Below are 16,629 nucleotides of genomic sequence, written 5' to 3' on the forward strand. Positions count from 1 at the left end.
CTCACCTTTTTAAAAGAACACTAGTCACACTGGAGTAGGGCACCTATCCTATTCCAATATGACTTCATCTTAACTCTACATTAACAAAGACCCTATTTCCAACTACACTCGCATTTACAGATTCTGGGGCTTAGGGCTGCAACTTATCTTTCAGGAGAACACTGTTTAACCCACAAAACAAAGACTCCCCCTACTGTTACTTCCTTTTGTACTGATGGTCCTGGCCAATGCAATAAGACAAGAAAAAGAAAGATGTAAAGATTAGAAAGGAATAAGTAAAACACATTATCTATGGACGATGTAGTTGTCTCTGTAGAAATTCCTGAATAATTCACAGATAAATTATTACAATTAGTAAGTTTAACAAAGTTGATTTATTCAAAATTTATATGCAAAGTTAATTTTGCTACAACAGCAACAAACAGGAAAATAAATGTTAAAAGGGTATAATTTATAATAGCGCACACACACACACACAAACCCAAACACATTTTAGTCAATCTAACAAAAAACATAGAAGACCTTTGGGTAGAGAACTATAAAATCTTACTGAGAGGGGCGACTGCATGGCTCAGATGGTTAAGCATCCGACTTCGGCTCAGGTCATGATCTTGCTGTTCGTGAGTTTGAGCCCTGCGTCGGGCTCTGTGGTGACAGCTCAGAGCCTGGATCCTGCTTCGGATTCTGTGTCTCCCTCTCTCTCTGCCCTTCCCTTATTCATCCTCTGTCTCTCTGTGTCTCTCAGAAATGAATAAATGTTAAGAAAAATTAAAAAAAATCTTATTGAGATAAATTAAAGAAGACCTAAATAAATGGAGGAATATGCCATGTTCATGAACTGGAATATTACAAATATGGCAAGTCTTTCCAAAAGGATCTATAGATACAAGGCAACCCTAACCAAAATCTCAGTTTATGGAAATGACAAAGTGATTCTCAAGATTATACGGACATGGAAAGGGTCAAGAACAGCCAAGAATCTGTCGTACAAGGTGACAGCATTTGCATTACTAAATATGAAGACTTATTATAAAGCTATTTTCATTAAGACAATGTGATACTGGCGCGAAGATAGACAAAGATGTCAGGTGGACAGAAGAGAGGGCCTACAAGCAGATCCAGGCATGGAGAGACACTTGTTCCATGACAGAAGTAGCATTACAGAGCAGTTAGTAAAGGAGACTTTCCAAAAAATTGTGCTGGGATAAGTGGATATTCCTAGGGTGGGAAAATGGAATTTCATCCCTACCTTGTGCTATGCACCAAAATAGCTATGGGCAAAAACATAGATGCATTTCACCAGCATAAATTTGAGCAAAAGAATACATGCTATGAGATTCCAACTAAACGAAGTTAAAAAACTAAACAAAACCATAACGTAAGAAGTCGGGATTGTGGTTCCCATTTGGGGGAAAGAAAGTGTTAGTAACTGGGAGCAGGTACAGGGGAGTTTTCAAGGAACTGTTGACTATTCCATCTCTTTGGGGGCAGACAGTTCTAGTGGTGTCTTTGTTGTGATAATTCATTGATTTTCATTCTGTGCACTTTTATTTGTATTAACCTTCTCAATACAGTGATTTTTTTTTTTTTTTTTTTTAAGCAGGCTCCATGCCAAGCACGGAGCCCAACACCAAGCTTGAACTCACCACTCTGAGATCAAGACCCTGAGATCAAGAGTCAGAAGCTTAACTGACTGAGCCACCCAAATGCCGCACAATAAGGTGATTTTTAAAACGTAGGTAGACAGATTCATCCACTGAACAAATATTTACTGAGAAATCACTATACGCCAGACATTGTATTAGGTCTGTGTCATCAACAGGAGTAAAAGCAGGTATGCTCCCTGCTCTGGTAATGCTTACCTTCTGATAACAGAGTCAGACAAAAACGATTACAGTCATGAGTGAGATAAACAAATACAAGCATTCCGTGTGATAAGTGCTCTGATACGCTTAGATTGCTACAATTTATATACAAGAAGGGTGACTTTATTGGGGGCGAGAGGTTATGAGGAAAGCCACTAGGTCTTTCACTGGACTCAACTATTAAAGGAATTCAGAAGTGTTCTACCTGCCCCTCTAAAGTAGAAGTCACTCCTTTTATACATAAGAAATGGTCCCAGTTTAATTTTAGATCTACACTTACACAGAGGAATCCTATCTGCTTACTCAAGGAAAATCTTGGTTTGAAAGTCATGGCACCAGCCACTCGGAAAACCAAGACAGGGGCACCTGGCTGGCTCAGTTGGTTAAGCGGCATCTCCTGGTTCCTGAGTTGGAGCCCCACGTGCTGACAGCTCTGAGCCTGGAACCTGCTTTGGATTCTGTGTCTCCTTCTCCCTCTGCCCCTCCCCAGCTCACGCTGGCGTGCTCTGTCTCTCAAAAATAAACATTAAAAAAAAAAAAGAGAGAGGAAAAAAACCCCAAGAGAATACTATTCTTAATTTGCAGTTAATTTTGGAGCTATTACTCTAAAACTTTAAAAGTCCTTTGAAGCCCTAATTCAGAAAGCACTGAGCTTTAAAATAACATTTTCCTGATTATAAAGTACTTACATGCTCGGTATAGAATACCTGGGAAATCAGAAAATTACAAAGAAAGCAAAAATCCCTAATCCTGTCACCAGAGCTACCGTAAATATTGTGGTACGTTTCTCACCGGTAAAAAAAAAAAAAAAAAAAAAAAAAAAAAAAAGCCTTTATATATTTATTTTCACAGATGAGATCAAAATTTCCATGTGATTCTGCAACCGGAGTTTTCCATTAAAGGATATAACGAGCTTTCCCCATATCATGAAATAATCTTCCTAAACCTACTTTTAAGTTTGTAAAAGTTGTATCTCCAACTTGCATCATCTCAGTGAAGGGTCGTTCATCACGTGCAATCGAGTCACCACATCCAGGGCTCCCAAAGCTCTGAGAGACGTCCAAACCTTTAAGCTAAAGTCTTGGATGGAGCACGGGAAGCCGGCAGGCGCGTCGGGGGCTCTTCCTCGGATGTCGCGTCACCCACGAGGACCCTTCCGCAGAGACCCGGCCGCGCGCAAGTTGCCAGGCGGCCCCGCAGCGCGGGGAGTCCTGAACTTTGCGGCAGGGTCAACGCGCTCTTACGCCGTAGGTTGCCGGAGATGCCCCGCGCGCCCTCTGCAGCTCTCGGGCGTCGAGGGGCCGCGCCTCCCCCCGGGCCCCGCGGGCTCGCTTGGACCCCCGGCGCCCCGCGCACCCGCCGCAGGGACGGCCTTCAGCCCCTGCTGCGCCCTCCCCGGCGCGCCGCCCCCAGTCCCCAGCGGGTCGCCGGGCTGAACAGCGGAGGGGCGCGCCCCAGGTTCCGGCCCTGCCCCGACCGCCCCATCCCATCCCCCCCGCCTCCACCCCCCCCCCCAACCCGGGAGCGCGCAGGCGCAGCCGCCCGGGAGTCCGGCCAACGGTCCCGGAGACTGCGGTGGCGCCCGAGCCGCTGCCGCCGCTGCTGCCGCTGCCACCGCTCGCCATGGGCCCGGGTCCCCGGCTGCTGCTACCTCTCGCCCTCTGCGTGGGGCTCGGCGCGCTCGTGCCTTCTGCGGGGGCCTCGCGCGTCGGCAGGCGAGGCCCCTCGGTGACGGCCAAGGTGATCGAGCGGCGGGCAGCAACTTGCCATCGTGCGCGCCAGGGGGATGGGGGAACTTCGGGGACTGGGTCCTCAGCGTCCGCGGCGGCGAGGAGGGGGCTTCCCGGGCGCAGGCGAAGCGAGGCGGCCGCGGGGCTGGGGGAGGGGGGGGGGAGGGGGCTGCCGGCGCGCGGGGGCGGCGCTGTCCCGGGAGACTTGGGGGCGCTGGGCCGAGCTGTTTGAACTAACTGAGTGCCCCGGGCGGGTGGTCGGGTCCGACGTGACCTGCCGGGGGGCTAGAGGAAGCTTCCGGAACTATTGGGCCCTTTCTCCAGGAAGGAGCCGGCGCGAGTACTTCCTTCGGCGTGGCGGGGACTCGGGAACAGGAGGAGGAAAAGAATGCTGATTGGGGCGGGCGCAAGAGGCGCGCTCTGAGCCGCGGGGGCGCAGTGGGCAGCCGCCGCCGCTGTCACCCGGGCCTGGGGGCGGGGGGCGGGGGGTCCCGGGGCCAGCCTCTGCGCGGGAGTGTGCGGGTCGGCTTTACGTGCACTGCTCTAGAGACCGACTGGCCTCCTGTATTTAGGAACCGTGGTCCTCCCGCTGGGGGTGGGGAGGGAGAGGTGTGCTTTTAGACTTAGACTTTTTTCGACTTTGGACCCTGAGCTTGGGATGGGACTAGCTCTGCCAGCCTTTTAAAATCTCTATCGGGAATGGAGGGGCAGGGGGAGGGCAGTGATTATCTACCATGAACTGTTTCTCTCCACTTTAAGCTCTTTTTTTTTTTTCAGCATATTTACCCAGGCTAGAAGATAATGGGAGGGTGCAGAGAGCGAGGGAGGAAGGGAGGGAATGGTTTGGTGCCCTTGATCACCACTTCTGGAAAAACCCACTGGCAGCAGTGTCTTGGAATCTGGAAGGAGGGGCAGCTGCTAGTTGTTTTAACGATAAAGCTGGTGTTTGCCAGTGGAAATGATACTGTGGAGCTAGTGGCAGAGTGCCTAAATCCTCCACCACAGACCCCACGCGAGGTGGTGGGGTGGGGAGAGGGAGAGCATCCCAACATCTGATGTAGCCCTAGAGTGAACAGAAAGGCCATACCGTGCTGCGGGTGCGTGTGTGAAAGAGAGAAACTTAGCCCGATTGTTTTGAGCACCGATTTCACTTCCAGCCTCTCCATGTTTTGGGCTGATCTGATTTTTTTTTTTTTTTGAAGTGACACTGACAAGATTTGCCCACGGTTTAGAAGGGAGTGGGGGATACGAAGTAAACTGCCAGCTGAGATAGAAGTTTGTCAGTTAGGTATGAATTTCAGATAAACCGTGAACAATTTCTTAGTGTGAGCATATCACTGGCAGCACTGGGGAACAGACTTGGCCAGGGAAGCTTGAAAACCTAACGGTGCGGTCACCCACCGCAGAGCAAGTGAATCAGGGCGTCTGGAGATGTGTAGCCTGGGTTGGGAACTTCTAGAAGGGAGGCCAAGAGGGGAGGAAGCTGGTGGCTGCAGGAGGGGAAGATTTGGAGCCTCTTAGCCCCTAGGCTAGGGTGCTGTCACTGAGGAAGTTTGCATGCACTCTACTCTCAGAATTATTTTTTTTTTATGTTTATTTTTGAGAGAGAGAGCCCAAGCGAGTGAGGAGCAGAGAGAGACAGAAACACGGAATCCAAAGCAAGCTCCAGGCTACGAGCTGTCAGCACAGAGCTGTGACGCGGGGCTGGAACTCACGAGCTGTGAGATCATGACCTGAGCCGAAGTCGGACGCTCAACTGACTGAGCCACCCAGGCGCCCCCACTCTCAGAATTTTTAATATATGTCATTTTCTTTCCTACCAAATTTATCATTAAATTCTAAAAGCTAATTGTGTAGGTGAGTCTTCTGCAGATTTGACCCTGTCGAATGGCTTTTTCAGTGGGCGTTTTAAAACAACTGAACCTACTGGAAAATAGAGACCTTAAAAACTCTCTGAGTCAGGAGAAGTAGATTAACTGGCACTAGTGTTTTCCCCATCAGTCTTTTTCCTTTCCGTCTGATTTCGTTTAAAAGTAGGAATCTGTTATAAGAGAGGTGGGAGGCGCTGTCACCCACAAGGCCTAAAGTGGCACTCACCGGCCACCGCCTCAGCCACCTGCTTAGCCCAGCCCGAGAGCCTCAGGTCCAGGCTCTGGCTCACTGGTCTCAAAATCCGCTGCATTGAGCAGCCCTGACTGTTTCAGCAGATGCCCTGGGGTGTGTGCAAGGTCAGGCACCTAGAGTGGGGAGAATAATGTTGCCATCTTCCTAACTGCCCCAATGGCACAGCATGCTGGCACTTTCTACAGCATAGAGGGGCCAAGTGGCTATGGCCTGGTGACCCTGGGCAGGTGATTTCCTGTGTGAGGCTCTGTTTCCTCCTCCTTAAGTGGAGACAGAGATACTATCTACTCCGGGCTTTTGTGTATTAGATGTGATAAAGCAGGTAAAGTGCTTAGCGGTGATTAAAAAGGCCAGTTGTTACTGTTATTCACGTTACCTTATTAGTCTTCCTGTGAACTTGCAGCCCTGAAAGGAATGGTCATCTCCGGAACAGATCCTCCCTGCATCCTCCCTGATTGCTCTGGAAAGGGAAGCAGGATTAACCCAACAGGGGTTTGGATCCGGCTCTGAGTGCCTCTTCCCTCTAACCTCTTTGCCCACTCCAGTGGCCCATCATTTTCAAATGACTTTCAAAAGTAGCCCTCAGGGATAAAAGAAATGACTGAGGTGCTTACTCTTGAAGGGCAGTGTGGAATTCAGATGCCACCTCAGCCAGGAAGCCCACCCTGATCTGCACAGATAGATAATCATCACCTCCAACCATAACATTTCATCTGTACTTGTCTTGTTATAAACCTGATTTCCCATTATGTTACACCTACTTATATATACATTTTTTCTTTTCTGTGGGACTGTAGCCTCACCGCTTGTCTGCTTCTCAAGGGCACGCAGCAGTCGGAGATGATCTTAGGGTGATAGGGTCTGCCTTGGGTCCCCTCCACCCTCTGTCTACATGTGTGCCCTGGTCCTCCTGTAACATCACCTGGCATTGAACTAGTCACGTTTTGAGGACCCGCTCGAGCTGACGCTGTGCTAAGCACTGGGGACCTAAAAACACCATTTCTGCCCTTTAGGGGTCCCCTGCCTGGCCCGAGAGAGCCAGGATTAACCGCAGTCCAGTTAGGTGTAACCTGGGACCCCAGAGCTGGCTTTCCTGCTCCCGGCTGGGGAACCTTGGTCAATCACTGAGCCTCCCTCATCCTTACTTTTCTCGTGTGTTAATCGGTGATGACAGCACGTGCCCCTCGTCCAAGGATGTGGGAGGATCAATTATACGAGACATGTAGGCACAGTGCCGAGACACCACTGGCTAGGTCCTGTTTGTTTCCTTCCCTCTCTCTCCTCCTCCTCTCCCTCCTCCCTCTCGTCCTCTCCCCTCCCTCCCCCTCTACTCCTCCCCCTCTCCCCTCCCTTCTCTTCTTGTTCTTCCCTCTCCTCCCCCTCTACTCCTCCCCTTCCTCCCCCTCCTCCTCCTCTCCCCTCCCTCCCCCTCCTTCTCTTCTTGTTCTTCCCTCTCTTCCCCCTCTACTCCTCCCCCTCCTCCCTCTCCTCCCCCTCCTCCTCCTCTTCCCTCCCTCCCCCTCCTTCTCTTCTTGTTCTTCCCTCTCCTCCCCCTCTACTCCCCCCTCTTCTCCCCCTCCTACCCTCCTCCCCTTCCCCCTCCCCCCTCCCCCTCCTCTTCCCCCCCCTCCTCCTCCCTGATCTAAGAGCTCCCAGATTCTCCTCCCCCCAGCTTGAGTAATATCCCCCGTCTTCCCTGGATCCTGTTACTTCCCTTTCTACTGCCTAACAAAACCCAGATCTCATAGCCGCAGCCTTCCTTCTGAAACTGGTGAGATTCTCTCCCTGTTGCTTCTGTGCACAGAGACCACATTTCAGGAGCTCTGCCAGGTGGGGCTCATGATCATTCTAGTCCTCCCACTCCAGGCCTGCTCCCCATCACGCCTTTTCCAGGATGCCTGCCCTCAGCCCTCAGCCCCCCTCTGGGCCCCGTCTGGCCCCTCATGCGCTTGTTGCCCGAGTAAGATTTGACTTTATCATTTCCACTGGAGTCAGGAAAACTCTGCTGCGTTTTTGTGCTGTCAGTCATGGAGTTGAAAGCTCAGTTTGGGGGAAAAAGCTGTTAGTACGTGTGCTGGGCGTCACGTAAGAAAGTCAGATTTTTTTATTGACGCGTTTTGCTGGGTGACAAGCCCTCTTCTTCATCTTCTGCTGCCCTCCCACATTTTCTTCTTCGTGCTGTCTCAACACTCAAAGGCGATATTTTCTCTTCTGTATTTTACTAGTCTGGCAGGCTTTTCTAGCGTCTTGTATGGTGTCCCTAGAAGACTGTGTCCCTGAGTCTTTTCCGGATGCTGGTTCGTTACTGCCCGTCATTGAATTCTCTCATTGGCTTGTAAATCACTTTGGAGAAACGGCTTCTCTGCGACGTGGGCTCTGCACGACCGGGCTTGTGGCACATTCATGCAGCTTCCTGTCCCCCAGCTGCATTGACTTGTTCTCCTCAAGTGCGTCGCCGCATCTCAAGGGCCCGGTCTCTTATACATTCTATAAAGTTGTGCCGTATAAATAATAATACGGTTTTGGCTGCTGTGGCCACGTAAAAACTCTCAAATGCCACACGGAACACTGAATATCACATCACCCCGTGACAGACGTGCTGATGTATTGGCAGAAGCTCTTGTCTTGGACTAACGCTTCACAGTCTTTACTTTATGATTTTTCTAAACTGTAAGACATCTTTTTCCTCTGACAACCCTTCTTACATTTTTTTAAAGCCATCTCTTGAATGTCTTTTTTTACCCATTCAAACCGTAAATTGGTTCATATAATCTAAACTTGCTAATAGAATGCCCTTCGACTCGATAGCCTTTTCAAGCATTCCAGCCCGGAATCCTCGTAACACGGTGATCTGTGAGACAAAAACGTGGGTGGCTTCGTTTCAGACAGAACAGGTTTTTTTAATTTTTTTATTTTTTTTAATGTTTACTCATTTTAGAGAGAGAGAGGCAGAGTGTGAGTGGGGGAGGGGCAGAGAGAGGGAGGCCCAGAATCCGAAGCAGGCTCCAGGCTCCAGGCACTGAGCTGTCAGCACAGAGCCCGACGCAGAGCTCGAACTCATGAACTGTGAGATCATGACCTGAGCCGAAGTCAGACGCCTAACCAACTGAGCCACCCAGGCACCCCTCGGATGGAACAGGTTTTTACAACATAGTTTAAGAGAACTTTCTAAGGTTTATCCACACAAGTGACTCACTCACTGTGGGTCCGTGTTTCCTTTTATCTGCTCTAAAATGTGGTGACAGAAAGAGAGAACTCAGTCACCCCCCCCCCCAATTTCGGGAGCACGACCCTGAGTTCAGCGGTGGAGTCCCCAGGGTGAACGGTTTTGTCGGGGGTGGGGGTGGGGGGAGCTCTGGATGAGGCTGGGGAGCCGGAGCCTCACAGGGCTTGCAGGGGAGTGGCAGGCCTTTCGGAGAACTTGCTGTGCATTCTGATGTCTTACAGTTCCCTTGACAGCAGATGTCTATGAGAACTCACTGGGAATTGGGCCCTGTTTGAAGTCACACAAAAATAAATCTGGATGGTTAGACGATTTCTCTCTCCACCAGTTTTTCTCTCCTGCCAAGATTTGGAGCGTCACCCTTCTGGAAGAGCACAGAGCTGGGAAATGGGAGGTGGCAGCTGTGTGGTCTGGGGTGTGCGGCGGCGGGGGGGGGGGGGGGGGGGGGGGGGGCATGGAGTTTTCTCGGAGACCTCACTGGCTGACCAACTTCAGACCCAGGACCTAGCACAGGGCCCGGCCTGCGGGGGCTCACTGAGTGCTTGCGGAATGAATGTTTACAGGTGCCTTGCACCCACACGAGGGTTTTAGGGCTCCTTTATAAGCTGCTGTGGGGGCAGGGAGGCCTTTTGCATAGCAATGCGTTCTCAGATTTTAACCTTCTCTTACCTTGTGCCTGTGCTCTGCCGGTTCAACCACACCAGGTCTTCTTTGATGTGAGGATCGGAGACAAAGATGTTGGCAGAATCGTGATTGGCCTCTTTGGAAAGGTTGTGCCCAAGACTGTGGAAAATTTTGTCGCTCTGGCCACAGGCGAGGTAGGTCTCAGCTGTGGGTCCCTTAACTGTGCACAAAATGGGATCTTCCTTCTGTTAAGCCCAGCGTAAATACAGATGTTTTCTGGGAAAATAAGTGTGGAATTAGCAGGTCCAATGAACCCGGGACGTCTTAACAGTATTTTACTTTATTTTTGTACAAAATCTCACTCTTTGGGCACCCTGTGTCCTTGGGTTTCTAGAAATTGAGGGGAACTGCATCATATGAAAACGCAGATTGCTCTGTTTTCACTTATTCACATTAATCCTTGACTTCCACAGTTGGTTTCTTTATTTTGGGTCTGCTAATGAGAACATTTCTATTAGTACCTTGTTGCAGGGACCTCATCAGGTTCTGCCCATAGCTCGTGTCATTTTCTCATTGTGTCCTTTCCAGATAAACGCTGGGGTTTATCTTTTGGTGTGGGTTATACCTACTCATATATTCAATTGACATAATCTCTTTAGAAAGGCTACGGATATAAAGGAAGCACATTTCATCGCGTCATCAAAGATTTCATGATTCAAGGAGGAGACATCACCAGTGGGGACGGCACTGGCGGTAACACTGTCTTTTGCATTTTTCCTTTTCTGTCTACCAAACTGACACCTCAGCTCAAGTCAGTGTATCCACCCCATGAAGTGAATTCCCAGGTTCAGGAAACCAATTCATCAAGACCACCAGACTAATTCTTCAGAAGCACAGGGTTTGGGCTGGGGGGGCGGGGGGGGGGGAGGACCTCATCTACCAAAATCTAGTCCTAGGTGTGAATGAGCGAGGCTTCCTAGTTTTATTTTTTTATATATATATATTTTTAAATTTATTTTGAGAGAGAGAGAACACATGGGGAAGAGGGAGAGAGAATCCCAAGCAGGCTCCACACCACCAGCACCGAGCCTGACGCAGAGCTTGAACTCACAAACCGCGAGATCGTGACCTGGAGGCTTCCTGATTTTAAACAGTATTGCTTTGGTGTTCCTTATCTTTTCGTGGTGGAGATATATTCATCCAGTAGACCACTGTGCAGTTTTTAAAATGCTAGACTCCCAGTTTGCAACAGTAGAGAAGGCTATCTGACACAGGAAGGAAAGGTTGAGTACAAAACCGTGTGCAGGCTGGGGTGGCAGCCAGCCTCAGACGGGGATGCAGGAGAGGAGAACTTGCAGGGGAGGCCACCACTCTGGGAGGGCGAGGCTGGAATTTAGGAGGCAGGATTACAGGTGGCTTTACCCCTTTCTTTCAAAATTCTTTCATTTTGTTGTCAGCTTTTCCAGCAACACTAATAATAAAAAGTAACAGAGGAGTTGTCAAAATTATAACATACGCTTTTGTAAACAAAGGCAGAGCCCTGCGAAGCACAAATAATTAAACTTACGCAACGTCGGATATCCCCGAGGCTGTGGTTCCTCACTGCGGATTGCAGGTGCCCAGCTCCCTGGAACGTCTTCCCTCGGGGTCGCCGGGAGTTTGTGACCTGGACACATACCATACCTACAACCACATTAGGATTTCAGTTTCATTCAGGTTTAAGATTTCCAGTTCAGCAAATAACTTGCTTTGATGGGTATTAGATTGCTAACTTTTTAAAGAAACACTCGGGCCGTGTGCAAGCACTATTGCTAAGTGTATGCTTACCGCCATGGCTTATCTGTAACAAAATGGCGACCATTCAGCCCTCGGATTGGCCGGGTCCTTCGGGAGAGTTACTTTCACTCCCTGCCAAAATGCCACAGGGGTATGGGGATGTAGAGTGGAGCAGAGAAGTGGTTCGGATGACTCGGGTCAGTGGGGCCAGCCAGGGTGGATGCCTGGGGAAGTAAGCCCCCGCTGCTGCAGAGCTGGGCCTCTCTGGAAAAGCCTGCAGGTCCGGTGGCAGTGTCCTTTGAGACCCGCATCATCTCAGGGTCCCGCCCTGGGGCCAGGCAGGATCAGTGACTGAGCTTTCCTGTGGCCGCTTTCCTGCTTTTTTCTCCTTCTCTTTTCCTTCCCTGCCGTGTGTGTGCACGCACGTGTGCAAATGTCCACGCACGTCTTGAGTTAAAATTCTCTGAGTTTTGGAGGGAGGACCTTTCGGGTCCCTTCACTTCAGTCTCGATCTCTCTGTGAGCAGAGCTTTCTCCAGGCCACCTCGTCTGTCCCTGACCCGTCAGCTGTGAATCGCTTGCCTTGGACACCCACTCCTGGTCCGTCTAACTGAGCCAGGATGTTAAGGTTGGCAAGCGAGGGATAAGGAGCCCGGCAGAAGGGAAGGCGGAGGAGGCGGGCGTGGCAGGCGTTCCAGGTGGGAGAGGACAGAGCAGACACTTCTCATGGTCTCTCTCGCTGTCGTGTGGGGAAACCGTGTTCCGCTCCACTTGGGGCTTTGCCAGAACTCCAGTCCACACGCCCGCGTCTGGTTCTTCTGTTCAGGGGTTGGATCGCTGGGTGCTCCGGTTGCCACCACCCTCTGTCTCCTGATGAGACCAGAGGTCATCGTGCCTGATGACCTCCTGGCGGGCTGCCCTTGCTCGGAGCGCGGACGCAGGAGGGAGCAGCAGCTTTAGTGACAGAAAGTCCTCTGACTTTCCACTTCTGCTGTGCAGTTTTCGAACTTTGGAACCCCTGTTGCCTCACTCACAATGGGATTGAGAATACCTGTTCTGTAGGGCTGTGAGAATTAGCTGAGGGGGGCAAGTGCTAATTGCATCACGGTTGGGTGCTGAGGTAGGAGTGACACAGGACAAGTGACTTGAAGCTCCGGACAGAGATTGAGCCAGGAGGATGGCTCACCCGCCTTTCCATGTGGCTCTACGATGTCATCCTGCCCTTCACTTCCTTAGTTCAGAGTGAATTGTTGGCTTAGCCAACGTTGGGGTCTTGCTTGGAGGCCAGAAGGTACTGCCACGTCTTTTGTGTTTATCTGAGTGTCTAGAGCCAAATTGTATCACCTCCTTTATTTTCCTTTGTTTTACCATCTTTTCCCCCTTCCCCACCTCCAGAGGTTAACCAATTCTATTGAAACCTTATGTCTCCCTTTGAAGAATTTACTTTCATATAACATCTGGTGATTCTCCAGATTCTCTTTTTTTTTTTTCCACTTTGTCTCACCCAGGTATAAGCATTTATGGTGAGACATTTCCAGATGAGAACTTCAAACTGAAGCATTATGGCATCGGGTGGGTCAGCATGGCCAACGCTGGGCCTGATACCAATGGCTCTCAGTTCTTCATCACCTTGACCAAGCCCACCTGGTTGGACGGCAAACATGTGGTATTTGGAAAAGTCCTTGATGGAATGGTAACTTGATATGTTATTATTTCTCATTCAAAGCCTTCTATTTATAATGAAGGACTTTCAGTGATTTATTTTCCTCCTAAAATGTGTCTGTTAGAGGTTCATTATTATATGATGACTGGCTTCTTCAGAGGTGAAAAAACTGGTATTTTATTTTTTAAATTTTTTTAATGTTTATTTTTGAGAGAGAGAGAGAGACAGAGCACGAGTAGGGGGAGGGGCAGAGAGGGAGACACAGAATCCAAAGCAGGCTCCAGGCTCTGAGCTGTCAGTACGCGGAGCCCAATGCGGGGCTTGAACCCATGAACCGTGAGAACATGACCTGAGCCGAAGTCACACGCTTAACCGACTGAGCCACCCAGGCGCCCCATATTGTGGTGTTCTGACTGTTAGGAGCACCGGGGCAAAAGCTGGAGACTTGACGTGGAAACACTGAGTACTTAATTTATCTTACTACTTGATATAAATGAAAACTTTTTTAATGTAACCAAATAAGACTCGGGTCCCATATGTGTACACAGTAGAATAATATTCTGCCTTAAAAAGGAAGGAAATCCTGTAACGTGCTACGACATGGATGAACCTTGAGTATGTTAAGTAAAATAAGCCAGTCACAAAAAGACCAAATGATTCTACTTTGGTATCTAAAGTAGTCAAATGCACGGAAACATGAAGGAGAATGGTGGTTGCCAGGGGCTGGTGAGGAGGAAGAAATGGGAGTTGGTGTTCAGTGGGTGCAGAGTTTCAGTTTTGCAAGATGAGAAAGTTCTGCCCATGAGCTGTGCACTGTGAATATACGTAAGACTGCTGCATTGTCCATGTACGAATAGGTAAGACGGTACATTTTATGTTAGGTGTTTCTTACCACAATTAAATATAAACTGTTAAAAAAAGGACACTGAGCCCCAGGTGCTTCAGGACACAAACAGGTCACTTTCGAAGTCACAGTACAGCAACCAAAACTGCTAGAGAGAACTCAGATTTCTGCTGGTCTGTCTGAAAGAATAGCTGAGGGATCCGACTCCTAATCCACGGGAACACGTCTTAAAATCCTTACTCTCTTCAGTTCCCAACACTTCTCCTTAGCAGCTAGCTGCCCACAGAAGCTCTCCCAACTCCTAAACTAGCAGCTGTAAGGTCCGCTCACCCCAACCCTGGACCATTCTTGACTCCCCTGCCCTCTTCCATATTTGATTTTGTTTCATTCTCAGGTCGAGTTCTGCCTCTTCCCTCCAAACGTTAGCTCCGTTATGGCGATTCTTCCCCACCTTCTCCCCGCTATCCTGATTCTGCCCATCGAAAAGCCAGGAACCGAGCTGACCCCCCTCAGAACCTAACCCACAGGGCAAGAAAGTATTCAGCCTGCACTGCTGAAGATAGGGTTCTCACGGGCGAGTGAGATGAAATATGGCCAACACGGATGACTTCGCAGCTCACTTTACATCCTGTCACGATAAAGAACAGGCCTGTGTTCTCACGAGATGTCACTGTCCTCACAGGACTGTATTCTTACCCAGTCACAAGTGCACCACTCTGCCAGCCTCTAAGGGAATGCTGTTCTTGGCGTGAGCCGAACGGGGGTGTGTGTGTGTTCAACCAGTCTGGGTTTTTGACCAGTGGGTCGAACCAGGTTTTGAACAGTTTAAAAGTAAACTGGTTCAGATGTTCCCGCAACGAGTTTTGTGGAATACATCACGCTAACCCGTGAGAGAATGAAGAGTGCACGTGTTGTGTTTTCTTCTTCTGGTCACGGTTTTTCTAGATCTTCTGACCTCTCGATCTTCTGATGGCTGTAACTGACTGCACTGAATTCCTTCCACCCACTGGGGTGCATCCTAGGAGACCTGCCTGGCCTCAGAGGAACAGTCCTTAACGTTCTGAGTCATAGACTTCTTTGAGAGATTAATGACAACTATATTCTCTCCAGAAAAAAAAAAAAAAATCACCAGACGTTTCTCTCCAGAAGGAAACAATTGTGTGTGTGTGTGTGTGTGTGTGTGTGTGTTTCGTACTGTTGCCCTCTTTGTCTCAACCTTGTGTGGGAAGCAGGTCAGAAGCCAGTATTCCTAGTCCTGGACAAATCCTCCCTCCTTCAGTGTGAAGCGTCAGGTGTGTGCAGCCTTCCCAGGTAGAGAGAGGGCTTTCACGCCACTGTGGGGCTGGGGCCTCTAACTCAACCTGGAGGTTAATGGCTGGGGTCAGCTTGAAAATGGACAAACCCAGACCCTGCTCCGCTCCTAAGGCTGCCTTCTGACCTGGTTTCTTAACGCCTAGACCGTTTACAGGACAGAGCAGAAACTGATCCATGCTCCACGTTAACTCTTACGTCGGGTGTGAAGCAGGAAGAAATGTATTTCATGAGAGCCATGTGTGTACAAAAATATCTAATTATGTTTAGAATATAAAATGCTAATTAAAAGAGGGAAATTCACACATACGTTCTTTCACTAGCAAGGGAGTGGATACATTTTATTCTGTTGTATGTAAATTTCCTGAATATGGTAAGTTTACCATGGTTGGCGGGTGTGGTTCTTGAAATCATACCAAGGGGGGCTGGGGGTGGAGAAAACCAATAAAAAGCAAAAACAAAAAAACAAAAAAAACCCCTGGTTTCCCACTTGGGCTTTCAGACTGGGCAGCGATTTCACCTTCTGACCGCCACGGTTGCCAGTCAGAAGCGAGCCATGGGTCTGCTTGTCTTTCCTAGACAGTGGTCCACTCCATAGAACTGCAGCCAACTGATGGGCACGACCGTCCGCTCACCGACTGCACCATCGTCAGCAGTGGCAAGGTAGACGTGAAGACACCCTTCGTGGTTGAGGTCCCTGACTGGTGATACAACGGGCAGAAAACAAAGAACACACTCTGGCAGGGATGGTGTGTGTGTGTGTGTGTCTTTTGATTCTCCAAAGTTATTGTTTGCCTTTCTGTTTTGTTTTGGTTTGTTTTTACTTCTGTTTTCTACCCCCGATCACAGGGAAGTTCAGAACATCAGCCACTCAGTGTTTACTTTGCATGAACTGCAGTAAATCACTTGCCTTGGGACTTTGCACTTAGAAGACATAGTCCTCTTTCTCCAATGGTGCTATTTTTAAACTAGAAGACTTTGGATGATCTCTTTTCTTTCTATGAGCACAATCATTATTCTGCTGAATTAAATGTGATCCTCAGGTTGAGGGATGCTGAAGATTTGTCTGAAGAAGATGGGGACATGAAGTTTGTTTTTTTACATTCAAACAAATTCTCTGCAGGTAAAGAGAGATGTGACTAGTGCAATCAGATATATGTCATCGGGACTTTTACCTGGTGGAAGGTGCTTCTGTGTTCTCTATATTAAATGCTTTTTACATAGGTCAATTCTTTTTGCAAGAGTTTTTTTGTTTTTTTTTTTTTTTAGTTTAAAGTTCTTTAAAAAAATCCATGTACAAAAATATACATACTCGGGGCGCCTGGGTGGCGCAGTCGGTTAAGCGTCCGACTTCAGCCAGGTCACGATATCGCGGTCCGTGAGTTCGAGCCCCGTGTCGGGCTCTGGGCTGATGGCTCAGAGCCTGGAGCCTGTTTCCAATGCTGTGTCTCCCTCTCTCTCTGCCCCTCG

The 16,629-nt window shown here is 49.1% G+C and overlaps 1 protein-coding gene and 2 long non-coding RNA genes across 3 annotated transcripts; 1 reads left to right on the top strand and 2 right to left on the bottom strand.

Annotated features, from left to right (window-relative positions):
* The first annotated feature begins 3,393 nt into the window (after window positions 1–3,393).
* On the top strand, window positions 3,394–16,388 carry PPIC (peptidylprolyl isomerase C). The gene is made up of 5 exons (XM_086705410.1): window positions 3,394–3,605; window positions 9,647–9,760; window positions 10,226–10,319; window positions 12,850–13,034; window positions 15,739–16,388. The coding sequence occupies exons 1-5, from the start codon at window positions 3,489–3,491 to the stop codon at window positions 15,865–15,867; spliced, it is 639 nt and encodes a 212-aa protein (XP_086561536.1). The 5' UTR covers window positions 3,394–3,488; the 3' UTR covers window positions 15,868–16,388.
* Window positions 7,806–9,738, bottom strand: LOC147584513 (uncharacterized). The gene is made up of 2 exons (XR_015250590.1): window positions 9,612–9,738; window positions 7,806–8,570 (listed from the first exon to the last, which is right to left on the bottom strand). It is a non-coding gene; the product is annotated as an uncharacterized LOC147584513 (long non-coding RNA).
* On the bottom strand, window positions 10,564–11,617 carry LOC147584514 (uncharacterized). The gene is made up of 2 exons (XR_015250582.1): window positions 11,134–11,617; window positions 10,564–11,037 (listed from the first exon to the last, which is right to left on the bottom strand). It is a non-coding gene; the product is annotated as an uncharacterized LOC147584514 (long non-coding RNA).
* Window positions 16,389–16,629: the final 241 nt, after the last annotated feature.

The sequence above is a fragment of the Puma concolor genome, chromosome A1, assembly GCF_028749965.1.
Source record: "Puma concolor isolate L17-30 chromosome A1, mPumCon1.1.hap2, whole genome shotgun sequence".
Taxonomy (NCBI): Eukaryota; Metazoa; Chordata; class Mammalia; order Carnivora; family Felidae; genus Puma; species Puma concolor.

Bases quoted from the DNA above. Each gene is read 5' to 3' on its own strand.
- PPIC (XM_086705410.1), top strand. From the start codon at position 3,489: ATGGGCCCGGGTCCCCGGCTGCTGCTACCTCTCGCCCTCTGCGTGGGG. The intron at 3,606-9,646 runs GTGATCGAGCGG...CAACCACACCAG, and splicing joins GCCCCTCGGTGACGGCCAAG to GTCTTCTTTGATGTGAGGAT. The intron at 13,035-15,738 runs GTAACTTGATAT...TGTCTTTCCTAG, and splicing joins GAAAAGTCCTTGATGGAATG to ACAGTGGTCCACTCCATAGA.